This window comes from Sphaerodactylus townsendi, linkage group LG12 (genome assembly GCF_021028975.2).
Source record: "Sphaerodactylus townsendi isolate TG3544 linkage group LG12, MPM_Stown_v2.3, whole genome shotgun sequence".
Classification (NCBI taxonomy): domain Eukaryota; kingdom Metazoa; phylum Chordata; class Lepidosauria; order Squamata; family Sphaerodactylidae; genus Sphaerodactylus; species Sphaerodactylus townsendi.
In genome coordinates, this window is record NC_059436.1 from 40,921,636 (window position 1) to 40,942,316 (window position 20,681).

At 45.1% G+C, this 20,681-nt stretch overlaps 1 protein-coding gene across 1 annotated transcript in view; it reads left to right on the plus strand.

Annotated features, from left to right (window-relative positions):
- LOC125441537 (collagen alpha-1(V) chain-like) overlaps positions 1-20,540 on the plus strand; it is an 87,573-nt gene extending 67,033 nt beyond the window's left edge. Inside the window, exons 26-37 of the mRNA XM_048512146.1 lie at positions 1,108-1,215; positions 4,847-4,900; positions 5,297-5,350; positions 6,603-6,647; positions 8,260-8,313; positions 9,893-9,937; positions 10,487-10,540; positions 12,279-12,332; positions 12,986-13,039; positions 14,715-14,768; positions 20,095-20,148; positions 20,358-20,540. Coding sequence (XP_048368103.1) covers positions 1,108-1,215; positions 4,847-4,900; positions 5,297-5,350; positions 6,603-6,647; positions 8,260-8,313; positions 9,893-9,937; positions 10,487-10,540; positions 12,279-12,332; positions 12,986-13,039; positions 14,715-14,768; positions 20,095-20,148; positions 20,358-20,540 — 813 coding nt within the window. The remainder of the gene's footprint in view (positions 1-1,107; positions 1,216-4,846; positions 4,901-5,296; positions 5,351-6,602; positions 6,648-8,259; positions 8,314-9,892; positions 9,938-10,486; positions 10,541-12,278; positions 12,333-12,985; positions 13,040-14,714; positions 14,769-20,094; positions 20,149-20,357) is intronic.
- Positions 20,541-20,681: the final 141 nt, after the last annotated feature.

Genomic DNA, 20,681 nt, shown 5'->3' on the forward strand with positions numbered 1-20,681 from the left:
TCCTGGGCGGGGCTGTGGCAAGGACGCAGCCGCTGTGCCGGTCCTTGGGCGGGAAACGAATGCACGCAGGCACAGGCTGCCACCCATGTCGGTGCACCTCCTGCTAGACTGCTTCAAGTTCTGCGTGCTACTGCTGAGAGGAGAGGCGTAACTAAGGCAAAAATCACGTGGCAAAATCACCAATTAGTAACCCCCTCTCGGCACACACAAATAATTAGTAACCTACTCTCGGGAACCTGTGAGAACCTGCTGGATCCCACCTCTGACCTCACTCCTTGACATCTTGGGAGGAACGAAATGCTGAATAAGGAGTGAAACTACACACTGACTAAGGAACACACTGGCTCCTACCCATTCTACTGATCCTAGAGTGGAAAAGCCTTTCATTTGAAAGAAGGCAACCAAAACAAGCCCTGCCTTAAAATGCCCCTGCCCACTTCCTGAAATTTTAGTGAACATCTGGTGCCCAGCGGTGCCACTCTGGGGAACTCTGTTTTATTCCTTAAATGACACATTATCCACTAAGGCAACAGTTAATCAATCATCAAAGGCTTGGAACCTACCTTCAGTGCTAGGTTCAGCCCTGGATTAAGTAGAGCAGTAGTTCATTGATCATGTGCAGAGTGCCTGCTCTTGACACAATCTGGGATTAGAGGCAGGATTGCTACTATAGAGAGGAGTCAGTTCCAAGCTAAACTATACTCTGTTCCACAGAAAGATGGCAATTCCATCTTGAGGTGCAGTGGTTGAGAAAGGTGTATGCTTCTGCATTAGTCCTGAATGAATATGAGAATTAGCATTCATTTTTATGCACTTCCTCTGTCAAAACCATTATTTTGTATGTTACTGAAAATGGTATTTTGATATGAGATCATTTATAGTTTATTGAATGACTTCCAAACAGATGGAGGAACAGGGCTAGGTAGACACTAGGACCCAGCTGGAGCAACAAAGAAGATCTGGCATGTTTTGTTCTGTGGTGGAGTATACGATCTACTATCATCTTTCGGTGGAACACAGTATAGGATCCACAAGTGGTTTTTTTCCCCCAGAAATCACTTTTTGGTTTGTTCAAAAAAATTTGTGATGTATTTGTCATCTTTTCAGGGCTCCACTGGTGTGCACGGGGCAAAAGGACTGCCAGGAATTCAAGGGGCCTTTGGTTTCCAAGGCTTTTCTGGGCCAAAAGGGCTATCTGGGCTTCAGGGACCAGAAGTAAGGAAGCTTATTTCAGCCATTCCAAAGTAGCATTTTTTGTTGTGGTGGTAGCAAATGTACAGATTTAATGTGAAAGAAACTTTCAAGTGCCTGCTGATCAGATTTGTGATTTCTTCCAAATGTATCTAAAAAGAGAGCTGTTCTCTGTTTCATCTAAAAATATAAGCATGTAATCTCTGAACTGAGAAAGAAGGAAACAACTGGTGTTCAGAACTACGCTGCTTCTGAACATTTATAGATGTTTCTTTAATGAATTGGTCTGTTCCTTGTATTGCCAAAGGCTTTCACAGCTGCATTCGATTGGTTGTTGTGAGTTTTCTGGGCTGTGTGGCCATGGTCTGGTAGATTTTGTTCCTAACATTTCACCTGCTTCTGTGGCTGGCATCTTCAGATGTGTGTCACAGAAAAAAGTCTGTTACACACACAGCCCGGAAAACCCACAACAACCAATCTGTTCCCTGTTTACAGAGGAATTCAGTTCAACAGATGTGAAACATACTCAAAACCGTCTGTGATGAACAAGTATAGATATTCTTGTTATTGTCATATTCATTTTATTGAAAGTAAAGCCAGAAGAAAGTTTTTGGTTATAGAAAGTGTTTATCCTTTTTGGTTCACTGTACAATGTTTGTATAAATGGGAATGTTGGTTTTAGTGATTATAGTAGATTCTTCGGTTGGATATTTATTCAAAATAACTTTAAGAACACCTGGACCTTGTATTAATATCTTTATATATATATATATATATAAATCTAGATCCAACCTCCCCGCCAAATGCAGAGAGACCATTGTTTTCTATAGTTTCATATGTCTAATGAAGTGGAGTCTAGCATAAAATCCTTGTGTTGCTATTAATTTGTTGGTCGGTACAGCTCGACAAGACTGTGTAATCAAGAAATCTGTTTTAGAATGCTGCACATTTAACCATGGGCCTTTCCCCACTTTCTTTGATCCCCCCTATGCCGCGTGCTGCTCTCAGCGCGCAGCATCCCTGGCACATGCCTGGGTGTCCCCACGACCCCGGCTCTGCACGGGGTCACCAAAAGGCGCCGTTAAGAAGAGCGCCAGGGATACTTCGAGGGGGTACTTAAACAGTGGCAGCTACTGGATAAGGCGCCTATTGTCACCCCTGTTGTGGGGAGTGCCAGGGGACCCCGTGCTACTTTCCTCAAGTAGCGCGGGGCTTAAGGTAAGTGGGGAAAGGCCCCATGTTTTCCCCCTATTTGGTGGTTCCTTTGCTTTTGGGAGTGACCCTCTCAGAAGGCTTTAGCAGCTACTAGAGGGCTACAACGAGCAAGTTCACATGTGCAGATTCATTCCTCTGCATCAAGTGGCAATTTGCATTTGCGAAATTCCCATCAGGGATAGAGCTTTCCTTTCCTTCAGCATCACATCAGATAATGCCATTTCGAGACTGCTTGCTTACACATTAGCTGTGAGTAGGGATGTTACTGAATTTCTTGAATGTACAGCTTCAGTTTAAAATTTCCAGTTTTTGCTCAAGACACAGCTAAAGTTTTTTTGGTCTTTATTGACCACACTAACAACATTTGATTGAAATAACTACCTTTAAAATGGACACCTACTGTTTGTGTAAAAAAGACAGACAGATATGAATTAGTTGCACCAGCAAAAAAAATCGGTGGAATGAAAAAGCAACCCAATAACCTTTTTTTAAAAAAATGAAAAAGGGCATTGAATTGTCGAACAAGGGCATATTTGTGCATCCTGTGGCTGGATCTTGCAAAGTCATCCTCGGTTTCAGAATAGAAGTGTTACAAGTTTGTTACTCGTCACAAGTTCAGTAGCACCTTTGAGATCAGCGAGATTTTTGAAGTATAAGTTTTTGAGAGTCAAAGCTCCTTTCATTAGGTACCCAAAGGCCAATTACGTATGACGAGGTTCAGTGGTGGGATCCAAAAATTTTAGTAACAGGTTCCCATGGTGGTGGGATTCAAACTGGGGCATAACGCCAATGGGGCTGGACGGGACACGCCGAGGGCATGGCCGGGCATTCCGGGGGCGGGGCATTCCTGGGTGGGGCTGTGGCAAGGGCGCAGCTGCTGCGCCAGTCCTTGGACGGGAAACGATTGCACGCAGGCGCAGGCTGCCATGCACGCCGGTGCACCTCCTGCTAGACTGCTTCAAGTTCTGCGCACTACTGCTGAGAGGAGGGGCGTAACTAAGGCAAAAATCACATGGCAAAATCACCAATTAGTAACCCCCTCTCGGCACATACAAATAATTAGTAACCTACTCTCGGGAACCTGTGAGAACCTGCTGGATCCCACCTCTGACGAGGTTCCCGCAACTTCAAAGAGAATGGGCCACCGAGTCTTTGTTTCAGGGCATGTTCGGCATTAATAACCACCACCCTGTTTGCAGCAGGGCAGGAATCACCCATCAGCTGTTTCATTGCGGCAAAACCAGAAAAGAGCCTTGTGGGATTTTAAAGACTAGCGGATTGATTGTGGCAGAAACTTTACTGGATTGGGTCCCACTTCAAAAGATGGACACTGGGAGTCTTCAGTAGGCAGATGATACATACCCATAGATCCAGAGGAAAATAATGAAGAATGGAATCAGAGATGAAATGCCAGACCAGTGAGTGGGGCTGTGACATTGGTATGCACACCTCAAATAATAACCACAGTGCCTATCCACAGCAAGGTCAAAGCTGTGATTCATGCAGAAGTCTAGCAGGGAGCCTCCTATGTTGGATAGATCCTTTGGCCTTTGAATTATTTCATTAATTTACTTATCTGCTGGCACTGGAATGTGTTATCAGTCCTCTGTTAAGTGGCACACTTTTACTAACAATTAACACCTTTAAAGGTCCCATTTATCTGAACCCCGGGTGTCTTGTTCTAAACGTTCCATATTCTGCCTTTTGCTAGGGAGAAATTATGGCATTAGAGATCCCCCTACTGGAGACTTCCTCCTAAAACTTATAAAAATGTATATCAAAAAAAGAAAGAAAGAAAAAAGGACCCAGCCAGCCTTCCAGCCCACCATTGCTTTTTCCAAATTTCTGAGTTTTTTTGCAAACTTCTGAGTTTGCAAAAGAATAGTCGCTTTAAAAAAAAAAGAACAATATACATATGCTCAGTCATTGTAGCTGAATTGCCAATCTATCCATCTCTAACTGGGTTTGTGCATGCTGGAGAATAAGGTGGTAGAATAGACCACACCATTTCAGACTGCTGGCAAAGGAATGACATTTTTTTAAATTGTCCCCTATTCCAAAAGCTATCTAAAGAAGAAGTGTATTTATACCCTGCTCTTCTGTATCTCAAAGATCTCACAGTGGCTTACAAATCTCTTCCCCTCCCCACAATAGATACCTTGTGAGGTAAGTGGAACTGAGAGAGTACTGTGGGAACTGTGACTAGCCCAAGGTCACCCAGCAGGCTTCATGTGTAGGAGCAAAAAACCAAACCTGGTTCACCAGATAAGAGTCTAGACCCCGACGGAGCATTCAACATAAAGAAGACCCAGGAAGCTGTGGTGAATTAATACACACATCTCCTTGGACCATTGTGTTGAACAGAGTATACTTTCTGTCCTGTTGAAGCTACAAAATGGCTTGTGCTGAAACTGTTGACTAATGTTCTGTTCTATTCCAGGGAGAAGAAGGGCAGATCGGTCCTCCTGGTCAAAATGGCACAGAAGGGCTCAAGGTTTGTCTCATCCTTTGCCTTCCTGTTGAGCAGCGTTCCTCACTGTTTCCTGAGAGCTTTGTCGTGTTTTGAATATCAGCTTTCTATCATCAAATAAGGTGCACCAGCAAAGGGAGAAAATGTTGCTCTTGGGCACAGGGTTTGTGGCAAGGAATAATTATGGGATGTGTGGCTTGGGTTGTCAGGAGGCTGCTGGGAAAGCTCTTCCAAGTTACACATTAGTTACTGGGTTCTAGGTTCTATGACGGCAGCTTCATGATAGCCACCATTAATAGCTGTCTTAAAAGCTGGAAATTATCCAGAGAAAGGGCCAGTTCTCAACAGAATGGAAAAGTGGCTGGAGGGAATTCAAGTTTTTTTAAATTAAATTGACATTGTTTTCTCTCTGATGTGCAGGGCAGTCGAGGTCTGGATGGCCCCAAAGGAAGGTCAGGACCACGAGGAAACAGGGTAATTTACAACCTCTTGTGCCAGAAGCATGCATTAGTGATATGAAGGTTAAGAGGGGACAAGTTATGTAAGGGCATTTATTAGGAGGTTTATTTCCCTCAATGTGCAAAGCAATTGTTTATCATCAAATCTGTATGAAAGCTATATCAATTAATTGACTGATCTGTTAGAATAATTGTTTTGAAACTTTTTAAATGGTTAAACGATAACCCTGATTTAACTAAGGAGCAGATTCGTTTACAAATATTTTTGAAAGTCTGCCTTTTTATGCCAGAGAACTGTGAGGTGGGGGAGGGATATCAGGCATCCCTACTGGGCCATTTTTACCAGTTGAAACAGTGGTTACAGGACCCTGTTTGCCAAAAAGGCAACCTTTTCACGTGGCCATTTTCTACAGCAAAAGTGGGCCAGGAAAGAAGCCTGAAGCCCCTCTTATCCCTTCACAGTGCTCTGGAGCCAAATGGAGCATTTTCAAAGTTTCTCAGTTCTTCCGCATGCCAATGAGTCGAGTCAGGCACCCATGTTTCGACTTATGGCTCACATAACGTCTCGCTTGGCTCTTGGAAGAGGCATTCTCTCTCACACAAGAGAATGCTTCTTCTGAAATGGTGCCTTCTGTGACATGTACACATGCCATCAATTCCGAACAACGCCATTAGACTATAGTCATGACATACACTCCAGTATTCCATTAGATAAACTCTCACTTGGCACTGGTGGAGGATATGGAACATTATATTTTTTTATTGTCCCTATTTGAATGGTACCGGAGGGATCCCCCTTGATATTGTTGGCACTTCACAGGGAATGATGTGATTATTCCATAATGTCTGCTTTGCTGTCAAACACAGATGAATTCATTGTTCAAAACAACATGATAAGTTATTGAGACATCTCCACCCAATCTAAATTCCATGCTCTAGGATCTGATACATTCTTGGAGGCCTGTTTCTCTATTTCTTGTACCTGTTTAACTAACTGTTGGTTGGACCTAGCATTGATGTCTCCTAGAGAACACATATTCCTTTTCAGACAATTTTGATGCTCTTTTTCTCTTTTCCTTTTGTATAATTTACAATTACTTTCCAAGTAATTAGGGATTTCCCCTGAGTATGCAGAATCCCCTCCTTCGTCTCTGGTTTTGCTGCTTTAGTGATAGTCACGAGCCACCTCTTGGTAATAATAAAGTAAGGATTTTTCAAATCAGTGGATAGTGTGATTAATAACTCTTCTAATATTTGTTTCTTCCCAGGGCTTGACTGGTCAGCGTGGGCTCACTGGGATGCCAGGATCTCCAGTAAGTCACAGGATTCCCACTGTGGCCAGTCTTGCTTGTGACAGATTTGCTGTACAGTATAACCAGGGTTGATCTCCAGTGTCTGTCACTAAAGGATCTCAGGCAGCAGGTGCTGGGAGAGATACTCTGGCTAAGACCCTGGAGAGCTGCTGCCAATCAGGATAGACGATACTGAACTGAGTGGACCAATGGTACAATGGTATAAGACACTGACAAAGGTTCACATGTCTAGGTGATATCCATTTTGACCCTATGGGCCTCTTCTGCTATTATATTTTGGGAGAGGCTGTAACTCTCAGTGGCAGAGCAATAGTTTCCTATGCAGAGGTTTCCATACTCATTCCCTGACATCTCTTACTGCTTTGCCAACAAACCAGAATTGGGCAATTTTACATTTCCAGAGAGAGTTTCTGAGACTCCAAAACTGACAAGAAGCCACGACCTGTGGTCTAGACATTGGGGGAGGGGGACTCTAATTCCAGCCGTGCAGGATTTGACTTAGTAAATACTGCTGGTCATATCTTCCAGGGTGCCATTTGTTCTTAAATAGCTCTTCCCAGATTTACGCCTTGGTGCTGAAACTGGTGCATGCTGGCTGGGCCTGATCACAAAGCATTCTGTAATATTTTGCTGCCTGTCACCCCAAGGTCCAGTTCTCAATTAAATTCGTTTAAAGAACATGCATTGTGGGAAATGGGCAAACTTAGTAGCTGCCATCTAAGCATAAAACTTGGAACAGTTGCCGGTGTGAGTCAGTCGAGTGGCAATATGGAAAGCAGTCCAGTATGATTTGGCTCCTGAGATCTCTGGTCCTTAATATTGGGCCAGTGTTGATTGGGCCAGTGTAGCAATATTGATAGCTGCCTGTAAGATACTCTCTCTTAAAGTAGAGCAAGATTGCCCAACATGGTTCCTGTGGGCATCATGATGCCCAACAGTACTTCTTTTGGTGTTCACTTCTCTGTGATTGGCTGAACTTCACTGCGCATGCTCAATACACATCTCTGTGATTGGCTGAATGGGAGAGTCACAGCGAAGAAGATTCCCCACTTTACCAGGTTCGACCTGAGTTCGACCTAGGACGGGAAAAAATTGTACCACCCTGGTGGATTCAGAATTTTAATGGTAAGAAGGGACAGAACTGAAACGGACCCGGGTTGAACTCAGCGGATGTGGGGTCAAACCTAGGTCGAACCTAGGTCAATTATGCAAGTGGGGAATCGATCCTAGAGCGGACAGCATAAGATATAATGAGCTTCAGGTTGGCCGAGACCACACGGGCAGAGACGCTGGTCGCTTAGGAGCTTTTGGTATCTACCAAGGAGCTATTCGGTAGGAAAGGATTGAAAGCGAAGGTTGGTAAATCCCTTTCTTAAGGAGGGATTGGAGGGATCAGTAAGGTATTGGGAATAGATATTGCATTTCTTAACTTTAGGATACCAAATTAAATATTTCATACTGGATGCTTTTTCAATATCTGAAAGAGTATCCCTTTTGAACAGCCATTCACAAATTTTATTAGTATCCCATGACTTAACTGTCTCGATTGATGGAAAAACACTAGGTCTCTAACTATGTGATAAACTCTCTCCCCTTTTCAATCTCTCTGCAGGGCTTACGAGGGGCTCCAGGAATCCACGGCGCAGAAGGAAAGCCTGGTACACAGGTTCCCATTCTATACTACCTATTTCATTCTCCTTTCTTGTTCAGGAACTTCATTGGCAGCCAGGACTGCCAAGGAAGTCTCGGAGCAGGGAAACACATGCAGCTCTGAGGTCCATGGTCAGAAATCAGAAACCTTTAATGTCATTTAAAAAACAAATACAGGCCCAATTGGTCCTTATTACAAATAATAAGAATGTCATGATATAAATATGCATAATGATAACTACTCCAAAAGGCACTGTTTGAAAGGCAAATTCTTGTTTTGCTGCTCTTCTTTTTAGTTCGAACAGTGCTGTGGCCCAAAACAGTGCCACTGAGGCTTTTATTGTCTCATTCCTGTCAGCCAAAAATGCCTGCATACGTGATCTATGTTCTTTCCTTTCCTTTGGTAATTAAAGGCCCAAATTAGCTGGGAATGAATTTCTTTGTGAAATAGGCAGTTGAAGATGACACATAATATTGTATCTGGTGTGTCAGTGCCACAAAGTCACAGCCTCTCCTGGGGGCTTTCCCCACTGACAGAGTTGAACTCGTTTCTACCTAGGTTCGCCTCAGTGAATCCCCACTGCCACTGAGCTCAACTTTGTTTTGTCTCAGCCCCCCAGAACTTTCGCGACATCGCTTGTCAATGCAGTTATGAAGCTACACTTTTCTGCGGGAACAAAGGATTCGATACCACCACTTTGAAGTGGGGAAGCATCGAAACGACACCTTATCCGTTCAACCAATCACGAGCCGCTTTTGTGGCACGTGTAGAATGGGAGAGTCGTGGCAGGCAGAAAGCGCATGTAACCGTAAACTGTCAACTGTAAAAACTGTAAAAAAAAGAAGAACAATCCCGTTTCCCGCTGTAACACAAGCGCCAATCACGATCGAAGAGCGAAACAGGCACCAAGATGATCCCACCCACTTAGCTCGGTTCCAGGGGGCCAACTCAGTTGTTGTGGGGACAGCCTGGAATCGCCCTCCACTGAAGGAAACTGAGTCAACCTTAGCTCACTTCTGTAGTGGGGAAAGCCTCCTGGAATGCAGTGGGTCAGAATCTACCTATCATCACTGATGAGGGGAAGGCATTAGCCTTACTAGAGAAAATGGTCTTTGTTGTGGCAGTGTGGTTAATGAGGTCAGATAATTTGCTCAAAAAAAGAAAATATGTCATAGTTTTTTCCCAGTGCCCCCTCCCCAAAATTGAAAAAAATTGAGAGAGTCTTCAGATTCCTTCATGCTATATATTTTGAGTGTGAAAAAATCTGGTCCTATGATCCATTTTACTGATTGTGTGAGAGAAAATATTTCATAGAAGCTTTTATATTCAGTGCTTCCTAATTTTTCCATTGGAATATTTTTAATCCTTGAAAAAAAAACTGGAAAAAGCCCCCTTCCCCCGCAATTTCAGAGGTCTGTGAGAGAAAGTCAGAATGACTTAGAGTCTAGAGAAAGTATTGAACTTAAAAGATATAAGAAGACAGCGTGGAACTAAGGTTTTTTTTCCCTGACCTTATCTCTACCCTTAGGTAATAAGATGGGGGAGGTGCCAAAAGGGGTTTCTTTTTATCTTAATGTCTCCACTTCTCCTGCAGGGTGTCTCTGGTGGTGTGGGGAGCCCTGGCAGAAAGGGACCACCCGTGAGTAGAACTGCTCTTTTGAGTCTCTTCACGTTTCACCTCTTCCAGTTGTTTTGACATTGCCGAAACCAAAACCACAGCAAGAGAAAACTTGCCTTCTCTTTGTTGTACAGAAGTCCAGGGTCACCCTAAAGACTAACAACACATACTCCACGATGTCATTTTTCTTTGTAGTGTCACAGGAGTTTTGTTTTTGCTACCATACTCTAATATGGCTCTACCACTACACTCTTCACTGTATGTCTGAACTGGCGTTTGCTTTCCAGAGAAATAGGTGGTGGTTTCCCATGGAGCATCTTTTCAGGAAACAGTTTTATCATCTCTGGTGGTGGTGGCCAAGTGGAGCCATCAACCAGTACACAATATGACCCAGTTATTCAGCTGCAACTTCTCTTCTCCTCGTTCTTCCTTGTTTAGATTTCAGACCATAAATCCACCGCCAGCGAGCTGCCAGCCCTTTTTAGCCGCTCTGTCCTCTTGGGATGCAACTATGTTTAATTCTTTTTTTTACTCTAGTACTGTGAATTTCATCTTTTTTGTCCTCTACAGGGCTTTGTGGGTTTCCAAGGGGAACAAGGACGTGATGGGACTCCTGGATCAATAGTAAGGGGGAATATTTAATGTTTTCATGTTTTAATTATTTTAATATTTACCTGTTTCCCACGCCATAGCTGGCATAGGAGTTGGCTGCCTTACGGGGCGGGGGGGAGCAGCTCTGAGGGTCGGGCAGTCTGCTGTTTGCTTCCTCAGCTGGCTGCTGCTCAGGCAAGGTTAGGCAGAAGTGGGTAGGATCAGGTGGGGGGGCAGTCTCTGGAGGGGACTTCATAAGGGTGGTGACAAGGGGGGCCAGGGAAGATACAAGCTAGTAAGGTTCCTAGAGAGCTGGGGAATCTTGCAGACAAGGGAGGCATAGAGGAGAGGTCATCCTCTAGCCCAGGGGTCTTCAAACTGTGGCCCTCCAGATGTTCATGGACTACATTTCCCATCAGCCCCTGCCAGCATGATCAAGTGGTAGGGCTCATGGGAATTGTAGTCTATGAACATCTGGAGGGCCATAGTTTGAAGACCCCTGCTCTAGCCCCTGGTTTGAGGCGCAAGTGACAAAGAGGAAGAGCACAGCTGTGACAACACCTCTGGTGTAGAGGGCAGGGCAGGACACACATTCACAACCATTTTAAAATCCTTGAGGATCTGGAATTGGGTGAACAGTAGCATAGAAATTTTTGCAAAAAATAAATAATCTCCTGGCTGCTTAAATTGGAGGTCAACAGTGAACGTTACGTTTAACGCCAAGCCATCATTTTGTGCTGTATGAATGATCCTCAGACTGTGTTCCAGTCAAAGCTCTGTGTGAGCAAGTCAAAGTGTGCCCAAGCTGTGTGTGAGCAAAAGGCAGAGCGTGTTAGGGCTTCTGAGTGGAAAGACCAAGTGTGTCAAAACTCTGTGTGAGCAAGTCAGAGAGAAAGGCCCCTTCCGCACAGGCAAAATAATGCGTTTTCAAACCACTTTCACAACTGTTTGCAAGTGGATTTTGCTATTCCACACTGCTTCAAAGAGCACTGAAAGCAGTTTGAAAGTGCATTATTCTGCATGTGCGGAATGAGCCGAAGTCTGAATCTGTCAGAGAGAGAGTTTCAGAGGTCTGTCTGAGAGAAAGTCAGAATGACTTAGAGTCTAGAGAAAGTATTGAACTTAAGAGATATAAGAAGACAGCGTGGAACTAAATTTAGATTGAATGTGAGATGTAGTAAAGTGAAGCTGGTGATAAGCTAACCATGGACAGCATAAATAGATTGAAGTGGATTGATATTAAATGACAGTTGTCACAGAAGAAGTTGTGGCTTAATTTTTTTTGTAAATATTTTTCTTTAAAAACTTGAAGACTACATATCACTTATAAATAAAATCTTAATGTGTGTGAAGAAACCTGGAATCCCACATATCCTCAGGACTATGTAGTCCTTCCAAAGTGGCTTAAAAGCTCATACACATTACCATGCAGAAAGGGATAAAAGGGGTTTGGAATTTATATTCCTGGTGGCAGTGACCATATGGGGATGAATTAAGGGAGTGAGCCCCAGTATTTTACTTTTGTATGCAGCAGCCTGCGCACATACTACTTACACACACACACACACATATAAAATGAAAAGATAAAGGAGTGGGACACCACAGTTTGGTGTCATCCATCATGCATACAAGGACAGAAAGTTCATTTATTTTTGTTCAGGTAGCTACTTCTAGCCAAGTTGGGTGAGCAACTTTTTCAGGACACCTTTACCAAACATTCTCCCTTAATTCTTTCTGTGTCATTCATTTGATGGTCTCTCTTTCCAAATAGGGCTCTCCAGGAAAAGCAGGAATCAGTGGAGATCCAGGTTTACCAGGGCCAAGGGTAAGAACCCTCAAGGATGGAGAAAGGTGTTGTCTAACAGCCATTTGGAATGCATCTCACAAGTACCTGGTGTGTTGTGCATCCCCATGCTAGGGTGAAAATGTGTACACAATATCATTCTGAGCATGTTGAAACAGTCGTTGCATTCTGGAAATGCAAGAAGACATCAGTGCCAAAAATAAAGCACAAGGATTTGCATTTGGAAGAAAACTCAAGGATTTTCCATCACTGTGAAGGGGTTTCGGCTCCTATCTCCTACTTTTGTCTGTGGAACTACGAAGTGATAAGGATTGCAGCTGTTGAAAATACAGAAAAGTGTCATATCTCAATGGGGCCAAAACTCAATGGCAAAGTGAGCTTGTGTTGAAAAGGAACTCAGGTATCTGCCAGAAGCCCTGGGGGTTTTGCTTCCATTCAAGAGTAGACAGCATTGGACTCTATCAGAATCGTCTGACTTCTTCATATGTTCTTTTCGTTCAGAGTAGATAAAGAAAGTCCCCTGAGGAATGGCATCACTCAAATTGCATTGAATTGTGCCATGCTAAAGCATCTGTAAAGCCCTTTGGGGTTTGACCTCTCTTTGGTTGGAGCTTTTGGAGTCTGAACCTGCATCTCCAGAGGGTAACTGGTCTCTTTATTGTTCCTTCCGACAGGGTATGCCTGGCAAACCTGGTCTGGAGGGACTTCAGGGTCCTGTTGGCATCTATGTAAGTGATGGATCTTCTCAGAAATGAAATTTGCTGGAGAACTAGCCTGAGGAAGATCTGGTGGTTTCAAGGGCTGCTCCTCCCCATCTGATCTCATCATTAATGTAGTGGCAATACCTCCCCCAACCTATATTTCAAAACCATAGCAGAGGGCATAGTTCAGTGATGGGGTCCCGGGTTCAACCCCTTGTGTTGCCAGTTGTAGTTAAATATGAACAGTCAATGTGATGCAGTGAAAAAAAAGGCTAATGTGATCTTGGGGTGTATCATAGTACCATTGGTAGGGCCTCGCCTGGAGTATTGTGTACAGTTCTGGAGGCCTCACTTCAAAAAGGAGGTGGACAAACTGGAACGGGTGCAGAGGAGTGCGATGAGGATTGTCAAGCCTGGAGACCAAATGCTATGAGGAAAGGCTGAGGGGCTTGGGAATGCTTAGTCTGGAGAAGAGGAGATTGAGGGGATGACATGATTGCTCTCCTTTGAGTATTTAAAGGGCTGTCACTTAGAGAAGGGCAGGGAGCTGTTCCTCTTGGCAGCAATGGATAGGACTTGCAATAATGGGTATAAATTACAAGGAGAAAGATTCCAACTGGATTTACAGTGGAATCAGCTGTCTAGGGAGGTGGTGAGCTCCCTCTCACTGACGGTCTAGACAAACACGTGTCTGGAATGTACTAGGCTGATCCTGCACTGAGCAGGCAATTAGACTAGATCAGTGGTTCTCAACCTGGGGGTCGGGACCCCTTTGGGGGTTGAACTCCCCTTTCACAGGGGTCACCTAAGACTCTCTGCATCAGTGTTCTCCATCTGTAAAACGGATAAATGTCAGGGCTGGGGGTCACCACAACATGAGGAAAAGTTGAGAACCACTGGACTAGATGGCCTGTATGGCCCCTTCCAACTCCAAGACCCTATCCCTCTCTGTATAGGAGCAGCAGTGGCGTAGTGGTTAAGAGCAGGTGTACTCTAATCTGGAGGAACTGGGTTTTGATTCCCTACTCTGCCGCCTCAGCTGTGGAGGCTCTTCTTCTTCTTCTTCTTCTTCTTCTTCTTCTTCTTCTTCTTCTTCTTCTTCTTCTTCTTCTTCTTCTTCTTCTTCTTCTTCTTCTTCTTCTTCTTCTTCTTCTTCTTCTTCTTCTTCTTCTTCTTCTTCTTCTTCTTCTTCTTCTTCTTCTTCTTCTTCTTCTTCTTCTTCTTCTTCTTCTTCTTCTTCTTCTTCTTCTTCTTCTTCTTCTTCTTCTTCTTCTTCTTCTTCTTCTTCTTCTTCTTCTTCTTCTTCTTCTTCTTCTTCTTCTTCTTCTTCTTCTTCTTCTTCTTCTTCTTCTTCTTCTTCTTCAGCCGCCTAGAAAATTGCTGCTGGTCAGAGTAGGTGATGTAATAATGCATGGACCTGGGGCATGAATCAGTGTGAGGCAGTCTTGTATGTTGCTGGATCAGTGGTAGAGCACCCATTTTGCTTGCAAACACCCCGGATTCAATGCCTGGTATCTCCATTTAAAGGATTCTCAATAGCAGGTGCTGGGAAGGAACTTTACCAGCCTGTAACCTTGAAGTGAGCAGTCCTGAGTTCAAACTAGTTAGTCTTGCTTGGGTATATAGTAGACAAGGCAATATGAAGGCAGTTAATTGGGAGAATTTCTGGACATGACCACTGCCAATACCTTCTCCATTCTAGGGCTACCCAGGTTCAGTTGGCGACAGAGGAAAACCAGGACCCAGGGGCAAAAAGGTAGGGCTGTTGGAACATGTGTTAATAGGAACTGCTTTTAAGTTTATTGAGTGTTTACCTTCACTGGATACATTGGCTTTGCAAAGGTTTTGCTGGTTACAAATAGCCAGGAGTGAAGACGGGAGATTTATTGGGCATCTCAGGATGAAATGAAAATAGGTCCATCATATCTAGTGCCTTAGGCTATAATTAATGCACTAATATGGGGGATTTAATGGAGGAAATTATCTGGCCTGCTCCGTTACCTCTTTCTGTCTACCCAAACATGCCAAGCAATCAGGGCTGGGGGTGTGATTCATCAATTCATTGTTAATTTTCCAAGTTCTCACGAGGACTACATTTAATTTTTTCTGGCAGTTGTGCGCCCTTGCGTTACATTTTAAATGGCTACTTTTATGTGTGCGTCTATTAAAATTAGGAAGAAGTTTATATCCTCTGCTTAATTAGGACTTTTATCTAAACTGTAGCCTTAAGGTTTAGCTGGGATGAGTACCAGGCATATTTTAAATAGTGATTGGATGGTATTTATAGTTTACTACAGGGCACCCGTGCTTCGCTACGCAAACTTCATCACAGGCTCTCTATGAATTTTGGGGTGACATTCAACATACTTCTTTACAGCCTGTTTGTGCACTTTGGGGTGACATGCAGCATATTTCCTCACAGCCTGTCTGTGGACTGATGGGTTTGTTTTCGCATATTTTGCAGCAGCTTCCTGTAGTTGTCTTTTTCTAATGCAATGTGTTATTGTTCTCTTTCACCTGGTGGGCTCCAAAAGACGTCATGTGGAAGCAGCCGTTGTATTTTTGGGATGCAGAAAGGAAGTGTTCTGGAATTGGATGCTGATGAGTGAGAAGGCTGTGAAGAGGTTCAGGGTAGGGTTGAAGGGCAGGGAGCTGGACTGTACCACCACTGCAGCACATTCCTGGGGAATCATCCCGCCACTTCAGAGCACGACACCAAGCACAGGGTGATTGGAGGCCGAGAGCAATAAACTTGTCTCCACAGTAATAAATCTGATGTCCATATGCAAAATCCGACAAATGTTTAGTAGTCCAAGATGATAGTGTGGTTTGTAATCTGTTTTGATAGTATTTTGAAGCTCCTTAGCGGTGCTGTTGTTAAGCGTGAGGGTGGAGTGGAGGAGTGCACGTTTTACAGCCTGTCACTGTTAGCAGGAGGTGACATTCAGCATACTTTTGCAAGCCTGTTTGCTGAACTTTACAGGTTGGACATGCAGCATATTTCCTCACAGACCTGTCTGTGGACTGATGGGTTTATTTTCAAATAGGTTTACATGCGTTGTGGAGGGTGGTGGTAGAGTGGAGTTGGTGAAAGACATGAAGCTGGTTGTGTTCAACTGTCACCCTTAGAATGTCCGTGCAGCATGTCTGTGGACTGAGCGGTTGGTTTGCCCTTAGAATGTTCACGCAGATGGCCAGAGATGAGCAGTGAAAACAGTAAATCTATATATATAAAAAAAGCTTTCGGTGTATGTGTTGATGACAGGGTACCTCAGTAACTGCTGGGCCAATTCCTCTGAAAATTCCCAGCCACTATAGTCAGTCAGGCGAGAGTGTTTTTAGATGTTCACATACCTGAAATTTCATACCTGGCCCAGGTAAAATGCCTTTTTCCTGGTGCTCCCTGGTGAAGAACATGCAGCCTGTGTGTAACTGTCACTTTTAGAATGTTCGTGCTGCTTAGAATGTTCACTCAGATGGCCAGAGATGAGCAGTGGGAACAGTACATAGTAACTCGAGTGGAAGTGAAACACATACACACACATACACACAAGAGAGAGGGAAGGAAGGGAGGAGAAGAAGAAGAAGAAGAAGAAGAAGAAGAAGAGAAGGAGGAGGAGGAGAAGGAGGAGGAGGAGGAGTTTGGATTTATATCCCCCCTTTCTCTCCTGCAGGAGACTCAAAGGGCCTGACAATCTCCTTGCCCTTCCCCCCTCACAACAAACACCCTGTGAGGTAGGTGGGGCTGAGAGAGCTCCAAGAAGCTGTGACTAGCCCAAGGTCACCCAGCTGGCATGTGTGGGAGTGTACAGGCTAATCTGAATTCCCCAGATAAGCCTCCACAGCTCAGGTGGCAGAACGGAGAATCAAACCCGGTTCCTCCAGATTAGATACACGAGCTTTTAACCTCCACTGCCACTGAGAGGGAGGGGTGGCATTAGAGATGGGATCCAGCAGGTTCTCACAGGTTCCTGAGAGTAGGTTACTAATTATTTGTGTGTGCCAAGAGGGGGTTACTAATTGGTGACTTTGTCACGTGATTTTTGCCTTAGTTATGCCCCTCCTCTCAGAAGTAGCGCGCAGAACTTGAAGCAGTCTAGCAGGGGGTGCACTGGTGTGCGTGGCAGCCTGCGCCTGCGTGCATTCGTTTCCCACCCAAGGACCGGTGCAGCAGCTGCGTCCTTGCCACAGCCCCACCCAGGAATGCCCCACCCCTGGAATACCCGGCCACGCCCCCGTTGTGCCCCGCCCAGCCCCATTGGCGCTACGCCACAGTTTGAATCCCATCACCATGGGAACCTGTTACTAAACTTTTTGGATCCCCCCACTGGGTGGCATGCAAGGGAAGAGAGGGAGGAAAAGGAAAGGGACGGTGGGGGAGGCATGCAAGGGAAGAGAACTGAGAGAGGGGAGACAGTGAGGGGTGGCTTGCAAGGGAGAGGAGGCAGGGGGCCTAGCATCTTGATATGACCCACCCACCCTAGCGGAGGGAAAGGGAAGGGAGGGAGGGAGGGGGAGGAGTGGCATGCAAGGGAAGAGAAGTGAGGGAGGGAAGAGAGTGAGGGGTGGCATGCAAGGGTGGGGAGGCAGGGGGCCCAGCATCTTGATATGACCCATCCACCCTAGCGGAGGGAAAGGGAAGGGAGGGAGGGAGGGGGAGGAGTGGCATGCAAGGGAAGAGAAGTGAGGGAGGGAAGAGAGTGAGGGGTGGCATGCAAGGGAGGGGAGGCAGGGGCCCAGCATCTTGATATGACCCATCCACCCTAGCGGAGGGAAAGGGAAGGGAAGGAGGGGGAGGGGTGGCATGCAAGGGAAGAAAAGTGAGGGAGGGAAGAGAGTGAGGGGCAACATGCAAGGGATGGGAGGGAGGGGCCAGGCACCCTAGATTCCCTGAATACTGCAGTTACAGTTAAGAAAACCAGGCATGCATTACTCAGGAGTAAGCTCAGTACAGCAACCATGACATACTTTGAATGGCTGCGTTGCGCCCCTCAGAGGGTTTCCTCAGAAGCGACACCCATTGCCACCAACCAAACTTACTCCCAGGTAAAGGATCATGACCAGCCAGCCTAGATGTGTGGGAGGGGTGCCTTTCCATCCCCCCCCCAAGGAATGCGGGCACGCACATCACTGACATCGCACAGTATCAGGCTGCGTGTTTGCATGAGCATGTACTGCTGGCCTCTGCAATTGATTTGCTGCTACTGTTCCTTTCCCATTTCACCACAATAAGCCACAGCAACGCGTGGCCGGGCCACGCTAGTAGGTAATAAATCAAGTGAAAGTGAATATTTTGGGAAATCCTTTCTTAGTGAGCACCTGGAGTACGTAAGGAACAGGTGTGCCAAATTTCATGTGTGTGGCTTCAGTGGTTTTTGAGTTCTGTCCATGAGTCAGTCAGTGAGTGGTATTTCGCGTATATAGATATGTGTATTTGGATACATTCTAATATTGTTTACTGATGTTTTTGTGTGTTTATACTTGATGGCTATGTTGTGTTGTGTCTTGTATATTATGTGTTGTGTTGTTTGTTGTGTATTGTGTTGCATTTTGTGTTACATGTTATGTTTTGTGTTGTGGTATATGGTATGTGATGCGTTTATGTGTTATGTTATGACCTATGGTTACATTAAATTCAATTTACTCCACTCACTGCTGGACCAGATCGGAGGTTCAAATAGTTGTAGCATCCTATGTCCTACAGCAGCCAACCAGATGTTCTTGTGAGGCTCAAACGGAAAGCACAGTAGAGATAATCACCCTCTTTTATTTGTCTCAGCATCAAATAATCAGAGCCCCACCCCACAAGCATCTGTGCCGGCTGTGTGCTGAGCCATCCTCACATCTTGTAGCAATGAGTTCTGTATGCTCAGCACACATCTGTCCATTTGCATGCTAGTATATCGAGACTTTCAAGCACCCCATTTTTCTTTCCTTTTCATGTATGTTTGTGTGGGTGAAAAGCCCTCTTAAAATATGTGCAGAGCTGAACATAGTCCATACCTGGGAGATGAAATAGGACAAAGATTACCATTTCCAACTTTGGATTCAGAAATTTCTGAAAATTTGGGGATAATGCTTGAAGAGAGTGGGGTTTGGAGAATAGGGGGAGCATTGGAGTCCACTCTCTGAAGCTGCTATTTCCTCTACAGGAAATGACCTCTGTAGAGGTGAATTGTAATTCCAGGAGAACTACTGGCTTGGCCTGGGGGATGGCAACCCTAAGACCAAAATATGGAACTAGCCAGACTGTATGGAACACTGGAGTTATGTGGCTGGAATCCCAGCTGAGTGGTTTGGCTCTTCAAAGAAGTTGTGTGGAAAGGGGGTCTGATATGGTTTGAGCCATGGGAGGAGAAAGGTTTTTTCTTTTCGCTTGTGTTGTTTCTTTGGTTGGATATTCCCTGTCCCCATTCTGAGACCTGTTTGGAAACTCTGCTCTAATTAGTTTTAGGGCCTAAACTTGTGTGGGGAGGGAAAATGGCCCGATACAGTCTGATCTCATCAGATCTCGGAAGCCAACCAGGGTCAGTACTTGGATGGCAGACCGCCAAGGAGGACTCTGCAGAGGAAGGCCGTGACAAACCACCTCTCCTTCCCACTTGCCTTCAAAGACCTTTGTGGGTGTCACCGTGAACCAGCTGCAACATGACAGCATTTTGCACTCACGCAAAATTATACCCTCTGAAGTGTGTTACCACAGACTTGTGTTTGAAGGATTTCTGGCCAGATGATGTGTGCTGGCCTCAGCCCTGAGGGGATTCAGCACAGGTGCTAAGCATGGACTTGGTAACCATCTTAGCAATTTCTCACTCTCCATCTTGTCAATTCCTGTCACAATTCTGTTTGCCACTATAGGTCATCATACCTAAGAAAGGCTTGTCATAATACCATTGTGGCGAACCTTTGGCACTCCAGATGTTATGGACTACAATTCCCATCAGCCCCTGTCAGCATGGCCAATTGTCTATGCTGGCAAGGGCTGATGGGAATTGTAGTCCATAACATCTGGAGTGCCAAAGGTTCGCCACCACTGTCATAATACAATAAACTGTCGCTTCCTCTCCCACCCTTCTTTGCAGGGGGAGCTTGGACTCAGAGGCCCCGTAGGATTCCCGGGAAAATCTGGTTTCAAAGTAGGTATTCACTACTATCCGATGAAGGGATTCTGGAAAGCTTGTGTGCTGTTGGTTTTTGAGGTGCTCAAATCTGGACTCAAATCTTGCTTCTGCTACTGCAGATCAATATGGCTATCCTCAGAGGGCACAGAGAGAAGGGCATCTAGTTCTTGTTGCTGGAGTCAGGAAAGTGAAAAAGTTTCTGTCTGACTTTTCTCTTTGTACAGGGCCCACTTGGACCTCCTGGCATGAGAGGGCTGCCTGGACCAAAGGTATGTTTGTCTCCTGTGCCTACTCATAACATCTTTGTGCCTGACTCAAGGCCCAGCAAAGTAGCCCTGGGACCTACCTCTGTTGGTCAGAGCTACAACTGCAGAGAGTTGCCCCACCCTTTGTCTCTTCTGTCATAAACTTGTGGGCGGTCTTGGATCCCCCGTAAGGAGAATTAGGAAATGTGATTTATTATGTGTTTTCTACAGAAGCATCTGGAGACTTCTTAGTCCTGGACTGATGCTTCAGGAATCTCTCTCTCTCTCTCTCTCTCTCTCTCT